This window comes from Leptosomus discolor, chromosome 17, assembly GCF_034619465.1.
Source record: "Leptosomus discolor isolate bLepDis1 chromosome 17, bLepDis1.hap2, whole genome shotgun sequence".
NCBI classification, from domain to species: Eukaryota; Metazoa; Chordata; class Aves; order Leptosomiformes; family Leptosomidae; genus Leptosomus; species Leptosomus discolor.
In genome coordinates this window covers 9,488,724-9,497,489 of record NC_141407.1, presented here as the reverse complement: position 1 = coordinate 9,497,489, position 8,766 = coordinate 9,488,724, and the positions used below count along the sequence as shown (strand labels likewise).

The following is an 8,766-nucleotide window of genomic DNA, read 5'->3' as shown; positions in this document are numbered from 1 at the left end:
CCCCAGCGCCGAGCAGCCTGCAGAGCCCGACCGGGACCGGGGCCGCGGCCCCACCGCGCCGCCCCGCTGGCAGCCCCCGGTCCCCGGGGAGGTCCCCGCGCTGCGACGGAGCCTTCCGCCAACATGTAAATAAAGACCAAAAAAAAAAAAAAAAAAAAAAAAAAATCAAATCCAAACCAACCCTCCAACCCCCACCCCCCCGGGCTCTCCCCTCGCCCCGGGAGGGCGCTGAGCAGGGCCGGGAGCGGCGTCTCCGCTCGCCCCGCCGCACCGGCCGGGGGTCAGCAGCGAGGCGAGGAGGCGAGCAGGGGCTCGGGCAGCTGTTTGAACAAGTTCCTGAGGGTGCTCAGCTCCCGGGAGAGCTGCTCCACCTTCTTCTGCAGCCGCTCGTTCTCGGCCGTCAGTTCCAAGACTTTGTGCTGCGTCTCCAGGTTGCGCATTTTGGCTTTGTCGCGGCTCTTGCGCACGGCGATGTTGTTCCTCTCCCGGCGGAGCTTGTACTCGTCGCTGTGCTTGTCCACGCACTTCTTGGGCTTGTTCTTGCCCGCCGGGGGGGCGGAGTAGCCCCCGCCGCCGCCGGCGGACTTGGAGGACTCGGAGGGGTTGGGGGTGCCGGGGGGGCTGGAGGAGGACGAGGTGGACAGGTTCCCGCTGCTGCCGCTCGGCACCGACTGGTAACCCAGGTAGGAGCGCACGGTGCTGCCGTAGGGTGAGGACATGCCCCCCGGTCCCGGCCCGGCTCCCCCTTCTTCCTTGCGGGGCCCTTTGCAAGAGTCCAGGGTCTCGAAGACCGGCTCCACTTTGGTTTCCACGACCTGGGGCGGGAAGCAGCCCGGCAGCCCCCCCGGCTTGTGGCTCTGGCCGGCGCAGGGGTGGCTGTGCCGGGCGAGGCTGATGTAGGTGTAGTCGGGCTTCTTGCTCCCGCCGCTGCCTTTATAGTCCTCGGCGAAGAGATCGGAAAGGAAATCTTGGCCGCCGCCGCTGCTGCAGGGAGGCTCAAAGTTGCCCCCTGCTGCTGCTGCGGGAGGCGGCGGCTGCGCCGGCTGCTGGGATGCTAAGGGGTCCAGGTAGGGGCTGAAGTCGATGGCTCTCTCGTGGTCCCCTACGGTGAGCTCGGTCATGGAGCGGCCCCCGGCCGCCCGCGGGTGCAGCTTGTTGAGCGCAGCCAGACAGTCCGCCTCGTAATAGAAATTAGCCACTTCCATGGATTTAAAGGCGGGCGGCTGGATGGGGAGGCATGCTGCGTCCCAGGCCACCAGGCGTTGCATGAAAGCAAAGGGGGATGCGGGGAGGAGAAAACGACGCAGGGGGGGCCCCCCCGGCAGAGGATCGAGCTGCCGCCGTCGGGGTGGGGGGGCTCCGGACCCTGCCTCAGTCTCTGGCGCTGGGCACGGCCCCCGGCTGCGCTGCCCACCCGGGCTGGGTCAGTTCCTGCGGCGCGGCGGGGCTTCACCGCTCCGGGTGCTGTGGCGGGAGCTGGCGCCTCTCCTCCGGACCATCTGGTTCTGGGTCCCGTGTCCTAAAGTCTCTGACTTAGGAAAGTTCCTTTCCTCAGTTATTTATAGGGGCGGTGGATCCCATAGCAACAGGCGCGTCACCGCCTGGCCGCCTGCCACGCTGCACGCTCCGTAACTGCTGGCCCCGGCCCCGGAGGAGGCACCCGGGGCGGGCGCGCCGGTGCGGTGCCCCGCCGAGCCGGCCGCGGTCGGAGCGGGGCTTTGCGGGGCGGGGAGCGGGCTGCGGGGCCCCGCCGGGGCGGGGAGGGCCGGGGGCGGCCGTGGGGAGCTCCGGCGGGGATGGCAGCGAGCTCCGCTCAGCGCCGGGGCCGGGGGGGGAGGGGGCGCGGGGACACGCGTGTGCCGGGACGCTGCTGCCGCCTCCGTGCCGGCGTGGGCTCCGTCCTCGGCACCTGAGAGTCGGGCTTGGTGCGCGGGGCTCCGGTGCCCTGCGGAGGTGGGCGCGGATCCCGCCTGGGTCCCGTTTTACCCGTGGGGAAATCGAGGCAGGAGGGATTTTTCCAAGTCCTTTGGGCAAGGCGGGGGAAGAGCTGCCAACAGAGGACGGGTCCCGTTATTCCCCGTCCCGTGCTCGCCTCAGTGAACCCCACTGGCGGGCACGGGCGTGCACGGAGCCGCCGCACGGCGAGAGGAGCGGGAGCGGGGCACGGCTTCCTGCGGGCAGCCGGAGCGGCGGGCGCAGCCGGGGCGCCCCTCGCCAGCGCTTCGTGCAGGGGTGATGGCCTGAGAGTTTGTCTTGGTGTATTTACTTTACATGATGTGGTGCAACTGTCAGGGTACACAAGCGATAGGGAGCCCGTGCGCCGAAACCGAAGGGGACCGTATGCAGCAGGATTCGGAAGGAAAGTGAGATACGTGCATGGAAATATGGGATCCGAATGGTTTTGGAATGGCGGGGTAAGTTTGGGAAGGAAGACTGAATCTTGATGTCCGTTTTAATTAAAGACACCCACCTTGGGAATCAAACTTACATTTTCACTCTCTTACTCCCACATTTACCTGTCTACAAGCTGGTGATTCATCCCCAGAATAAAGGACATTAATTTAAAACAAAACATATAATTAAAGGAAGTAGGAGTGTCCTTCGCCTCAGTAAAGAAGACCTAGCACTGCAGGGAAAATGACACTGCCTCTTAGAATAATGTGAAGCAATCCTGCGGTGTGGGAAATATTGTAACGTTAAGCCAGAGGAACAGGTATTGCATTATACGATTCAAACAGTCAACTGTTCATAATGTCCAAACCTCAGAACTTTGAAAAGAGGAAGAATTCAAGAATCAGTCAGTGGATCTTCGGACTTTTCCTTTCTTTTATTTTTTTTTTCATTTGCTTTTTCTTTTCATGTTTTAAAAGGTCTTTTTCTTTCCATAACAAAAGTACCCTAACAGGTTTTCAGGCTTCAAATATTTCTAGTTCCATCTTTATCTACCGAGTTAATCTTTGGTGAATGCACCAGAGATTAAATTGGAGCTGGGCCTGGCCAGAGAGCTGGGTCTGGAGGTTGTAGTTGGAGCCCATACCTTCATAAATACAAACATCTGTATCGGGTGCAAATACTGGCAAGTTGCAGTGAGCCAGGGCTTGTTCTTCTGGCTGTTTACTCCCTCATTCTCTGTCTTTATCCTGCATTCTGATCTGGCAGTTACATCCAGCGGCTGCCCTAACTGGCCCTTGCAGCTGAACTCTTAAAATCGGTCTCATGTGTATCCTACCCCCAGACCATCTCAGGGACCCACAAGCAGGAGGTCTCCTGCCGCGGTGACCTGCCGAAGTGCGTGGTTGGGCTTTCTTGGCATTACCCTGACAGGTCTCCAGCTTGCCACGGCTAAGACGGAACGCTCAAGCTGGTCGATAAATTTCCTGGGCAGGTTTTCAAGATATTTTTGGAGATTTAGATTTGCCCTCCTCAAATTTCTGCCTTATTCTCTGCTGCTTTGCAGCAGAAAGTTGTACTCCTGCCCGGGCTGATCTTCCCTAACAAAATAAAATGTCTGTGCAACTGTCATGTGAAACAGATTGTATCAGGGATGGTGTGGCCCACACCTCCTTTCCAGGCCAGTGCTGAGTAATCCCGTAGTCACCGAGATCACACGTCAACCGGGGTGGTAATTGAGGTTGGATGCCCAGCTTGTCCCCTCCTTCCCCTCTCCCCCCTCACCTCCCTGCTGTACCTGGCTCTCTTTAAACTTCCTCCAGCTCACCTCAAATCCCAACATCCACTCATGGAGCCAACGTCCGTTCTCAGCTTCTCATGGGAACCTTGTTGGCGGGACTAACCACTTATCCAAAACCCTAGCGTTCGGCAAGCAGGTTTTGAGCTAACTCTGGTCGCTTTTAAATTGTTTCTGCACTTGTCGTAACAAATGCATGGCCAGAAACGTGTTTTTTGAAATGGGAACAGGTGCAGAGCGAGGCTCGCACCACAGAGGATTGGGTGGAGGTGTGGGCACACCAAGCTCTGTCCCTGTGAGTGCCATGGCTTGGCCTGGCCAGATGTGCAGAGGCTGCTAATAATTGTCCTGGAAAACCTCCTCAGAGAGGTGCTTTAGGCAGAAAAAGAGACGCAGACATTCCTGGTGAAAGGATCCAGGCAATGGTCACAGTTTGTGAAAAACCCGAGGGCAGCAGCCCTTCTGCAGCATGTCTCCCAACAGAGCAGAAAGGCAACACTTCTGTAGAAAGCACCTTCTTTCTAGTGATTTCATGATTTGCTTTTTTCAGAACCAGTCAGCTGAGGAAGGAGACAGCATCACTCGATGAATAACTTAGAAAGAACATCAACATTTTTGAGCAGAAAAAAAAATAATCTGATGCAATAGAATCCAGATTCCTCTACATTCATGTGTGAAACAATATAGCTACAGGGAGGGTAATGGATGAATACCAGAATGGTGAAAAGGTAGAGGGAAGAATCTCATCCTCACTGCTCATTTCTGTCATGAATTACATCCTGCTCTCCAGTTTCCCATTTGTGCTGTAGAAGCCACAACTTTCCAGTTCTGGGCTCAGACCTACAATAAAGCATTGCAGAGGCATTTTCTTCCTGGAAATTTTCATCTTTTTGAGGATTTCTTGCAAGGTCTCCAGTTCATGTGCTGCAGGTCTACAGCAGCTGTCCCTGGAAGGACATCACCTTTGGGGAGATGCTATTTAATGGCGATGGCTCAAACACCGAGGTGTTTATGAGAAGGTCTGTGGACTGAGGGTTATACTCTAGAAAAAGGCTGTCTGTAATTTCTGATGCTCCTTGCTGCAGACTTGTCTCATGTATTATTTCCCTTGCAGTAGCTCTTGGCAGGTCAGTAAGATCAGAGCTGCATCACGCTAAACCCTGTGTGAACGCAGCTGCTCGCCCATAGACCTGCAGTCTCCAACAACATGGAGGGGCAGGAGAGGGGCAAAGAGCAAACAAGTTAATGCCAGAAGTTGACAGCTCCATCAACGAGCAAGGCGCTGTAGGCAGTGTGCTGGAGGTGAGCTGAAGCGGGGAATGTGAGGGGTGCCAGCGCAGAGCGGTATCCGTGCAAGCAGGCAGGCTGGAGAGGGCACAGAGGTGGTGGGGGAAGGTCTCCGGGGGGGGGTAGGAGGGGACCTTGCCTGCCAGACTGACTTAAGTGGAGCAATGTTGCAATAAAGGCTGCAAAATGGAGAAGTAAAATTGAAATTCATTTCTGAGCACGTTGTGCGCTCTGTTTTTTCTTCTTCCTAGCCCCAGGTCCCTCTTTATACAGCCGCACACCTTACGCCAACAACAACCCCTAAGTTGTACCTGGCAGAGGCCAGATTTCAATCTATTGCTTTCCACTTGCCGTTCTCTGCTGTAAAAGAACAGCACTTAGGAAATGTCAGACAGGGACAATGGCTCAACACTGGTTGGCTCTCCTTCCCTCTCCCCCAGCTCTTAGACCAGGCTCGAGACTTTGCCTCATTCTAACACAGAAAAGGATTGCCACATGCTTTGCTCTCTTCTGAGACCGCAGCTGCCATACTCTGCCTTGCAGTCCCCAGTGGCAGGGACCTCCCCAGGCGGTGTCAGGCCACGTCTCCTGGCCTCCTTCGGTTCTTTTGTTACAGACCACAGTCCTCCCCCTCCCTAAGTGCTCCTTCACCCCTTGTTCCCATGTGACATGGTGATGCTCGGGTATTTGTTGGTCTTCTGCTGATTTTCTGCTCACCTCTGACCTAGCATGCTTGGCCTTTGCAGTGCTGGGTTGCTCAATCCCCGCTTTATCTTCATGTTGCTCTTTGCCCTGCCGAGTGCTGCAGACACGATACCTGGAGATTGGCACCACTGCCTCCAGCCAGTGGGACAACATGAGCGAAATGCCTTCCCCTACCAGACTGAAAATTTTCCAGAGCAAATTGGAGGTCAGAGCACCCGCTCTGCGAAAGCAAGAAAAGGAGGGAGAGCCAGAGTGCACACAGACGCCCATGGAAGGGAATTGTGACACTGCAGAAGCTACAGTCGCCAGTCGTGTGTTGCAGAGGAAGTCAGTGCTGAAGCCCTTTGGCTGGCAAGATGTGGGCTGTCTTTCTGAGCAGGGACTTTGTATTCTGAGGTGGCTTTGTATTCTATGAATAGCCTGCTGCCTTGTATTCCAAAAAAAAATTGGCAGTGAAGTTGCTGTCCACTAACTTTCCAGAAGTTCCCCATAGTTATCTGACATTTCCTAGGTACTTGTAGCCTCCTGCTTTGATGAATTTGTTACAGATCACGTATTAATGCTTTTTTCTAGCGTGTCAAAAGATCCAGCAAGGGAACAGGAATCCTGTCCTCCCAGAATACCCTGCCAAGCGTCAGGCGTTCCCAGTAACAGAACTCGGTAACATTCATTTAGGAAATTTCTAAAAGAGGAAAATCAGAGGTCCTGCGGCCGCAGGCCAGGTAGCTGGAGCTCCATGGTGTGTATTGCCAGGGGCAACATAAACCAAGGGAAGCCCTAGAAGGTGAGAGTGGGCTTGAGTGAGAATTAAAAGGTTTTTCTTCATTCAAAGCGTTAAAGGTCTGTGCCCCAGACGGTACAAATACTTCTTTGTTCATCTGCTCTCATCTTGTGCAGAGCACCACGGGGAAAGCGGGGCCGCCAGGGGAGCAGTTGGGACTTGTTGGTTGTCAGCGATGGCATCGAAGAACAGCCGCTGGGCTGGTCTGGGTCATGCGGCAGCCGGCCGTGGTGGGCTGGGTGCCGTCCCCCGCACACCTCGCCTCTCGGTCCCTGTCACCTCCCTGTCTCTGCATTTACGGCTTTGGACGGGAGCCGGAGGAGGGGCCGTTCCAGCCCTCCCACCCACCGCCGCTTTCCCATGGCGGCGGGCGGCCAGCCGGGCAGCCGCGGCCGGGCTCAGCTCCCCGCGGGCCACGCTGCTCGGGCGGAGGCCGGGAGGGCGGCGGGGCGGGCAGCGAGCCCCGGGGCCGCCTCGCCGGGGCCGGTGCTGGCGGCGGCGGCGCGGTGCAGCGGGTGAGGGGGCGGTGGTCCGGCGGGTGTGCATTCGCGGGGTGAAGGGCCGCCGCGGCCGTGCCCGTTGGGCACTGTCACCGCGGGAGGGCGGGCCGGCCTGGCCCCGGTCCCCGCGGCTCCCCAGCAAGCCGTTGGGGCTGCGGCCGCTGCCGGCGGGAGGCCGGTGAAGGACCGGGCCGCGGGTTCGGGGAGGGACGTAGAAAACCTCGTCGTTTGGGCGCCGTCTCCGGTAACTCACGGGCAAACGGGCCGCGCAGCCGGGGGCGCGGAAGGTTTTCCCGCGGGTGCCGCTGCCGGGTCCCCGGGGCGGCTCCGGGGGGGGCCGCTGGCCAGGGCGGGGCGGTGCGGTGCCGGAAGGGCACGGCAGGGGCTTTACGCGCGTTAGCCTCTCCGCGGCCTCGGAGGCCCCCGCGGCTCGGACCGCCTGCCGCCCCGCGCGGGCCGCGCCCCGTCCGGGCAGCGCCGCCGTCACCGGGCTTGGCGCGCCACCTAGCGGCGCGTGGCGGGGCCGGGCCGTTGGCGGGAACGGGCACCCGCGGAGGCGGGTCGGGCGGCGGGGCCGGGCCGGTCGCTCACGGCCGGGTGCCTGAGGGGAGCGGGGTCTGTCGGCGGGGGGCGGGAGCCGAACGCGAGCGGCGCGGCAGGGCCTGGCTGCCCGCTGCCCCCGGATCAGCTCTTTCAGAGGCCTCCTCGCGGTACCGCGGCCTGCGTGTTGCTGTACGGGCCTCCTCTGCTCCGAACAGCATCAGGAGGCGGCGGGTGAGGAATCGGTTGGGCGGTCGAATCCAGAGGGTAGCGGTCAACGGCTCGATGTCCAGATGGAGGTCGGTGGCGAGTGGTGTCCCTCAGGGGTCCTCTTCGGTGACGCGGACAGCGGGATCGAGCGCACCCTCAGCAGGTTTGCCGGTGACACCGAGCTGAGTGCTGCGGTCGATGCGCCTGAGGGACGGGAGGCCGTACAGAGGGAGCTGGACAAGCCGGAGAGGTGGGCCCGTGCAAACCCCGTGAGGTTCAACAAGGCCAAGTGCAAGGTCCTGTCGCTGCGCCGGGGCACTCCCCGGAGTGAGGTACAAGCTGGGGGGTGAAGGGATCGAGAGCAGCCCTGCCGAGAAGGACTTGGGGGTGCTGGTGGATGACAAACTGAATGGAAGCCAGCAACGTGCGCTCGCACCCTAGAAGGCCACGGGCATCCTGGGCTGCATCAAGAGAAGTGTGGCCAGCAGGTCGAGGGAGGTGATTCTGCCCCTCTACTCCACTGGTGAGACCCCACCTGCAGGGCTGCGTCCAGCTCTGGGGCCCCCAGCACAAGACAGACATGGAGCTGTTGGAGCGAGTCCAGAGGAGGGTCACGAAGATGCTCAGGGGGCTGGAGCAGCTCCCCTGTGAGGACAGGCTGAGAGAGCTGGAGAAGAGCAGGCTCCGGGAAGACTTACAGCGGCCTTCCAGTGCTTAAGGAGGGCCTACAGGAAAGGTGGGGGAAATCTTTTTAGCAGCACCTGTTGCAATAGGACAAGGTGTAATGGTTTTAAACTAAAAAAGAGTAGATTTAGACTATATATAAGAAGAATTTTTTTGCAATGAGGGTGTGAAACACTGGAAGAGGCTGTCCAGAGGGCTGGTGAAGCCCCATCCCTGGAAACATTCAAGGTCAGGTTGGACGGGGCTCTGAGCAAACCTGATCTCACTAAAGATGTCCCCACTCACAGCAGGGGGGTTGGACTAGAGGACCTCTAAAGGTCCCTTCCAGCCCAAACTATTCTATGATTCTATGAAGATATTCCTGCAGAATT

The 8,766-nt window shown here is 58.8% G+C and overlaps 1 protein-coding gene across 1 annotated transcript; it reads right to left on the bottom strand.

Annotated features, from left to right (window-relative positions):
- Positions 1-281: 281 nt before the first annotated feature.
- Positions 282-1,335, bottom strand: CEBPB (CCAAT enhancer binding protein beta). The gene has a single exon (XM_009949042.2). It carries the CDS (start codon positions 1,266-1,268, stop codon positions 282-284), a length of 987 nt encoding a protein of 328 aa, XP_009947344.2. The 5' UTR covers positions 1,269-1,335.
- Between the last annotated feature and the right edge of the window lie 7,431 nt (positions 1,336-8,766).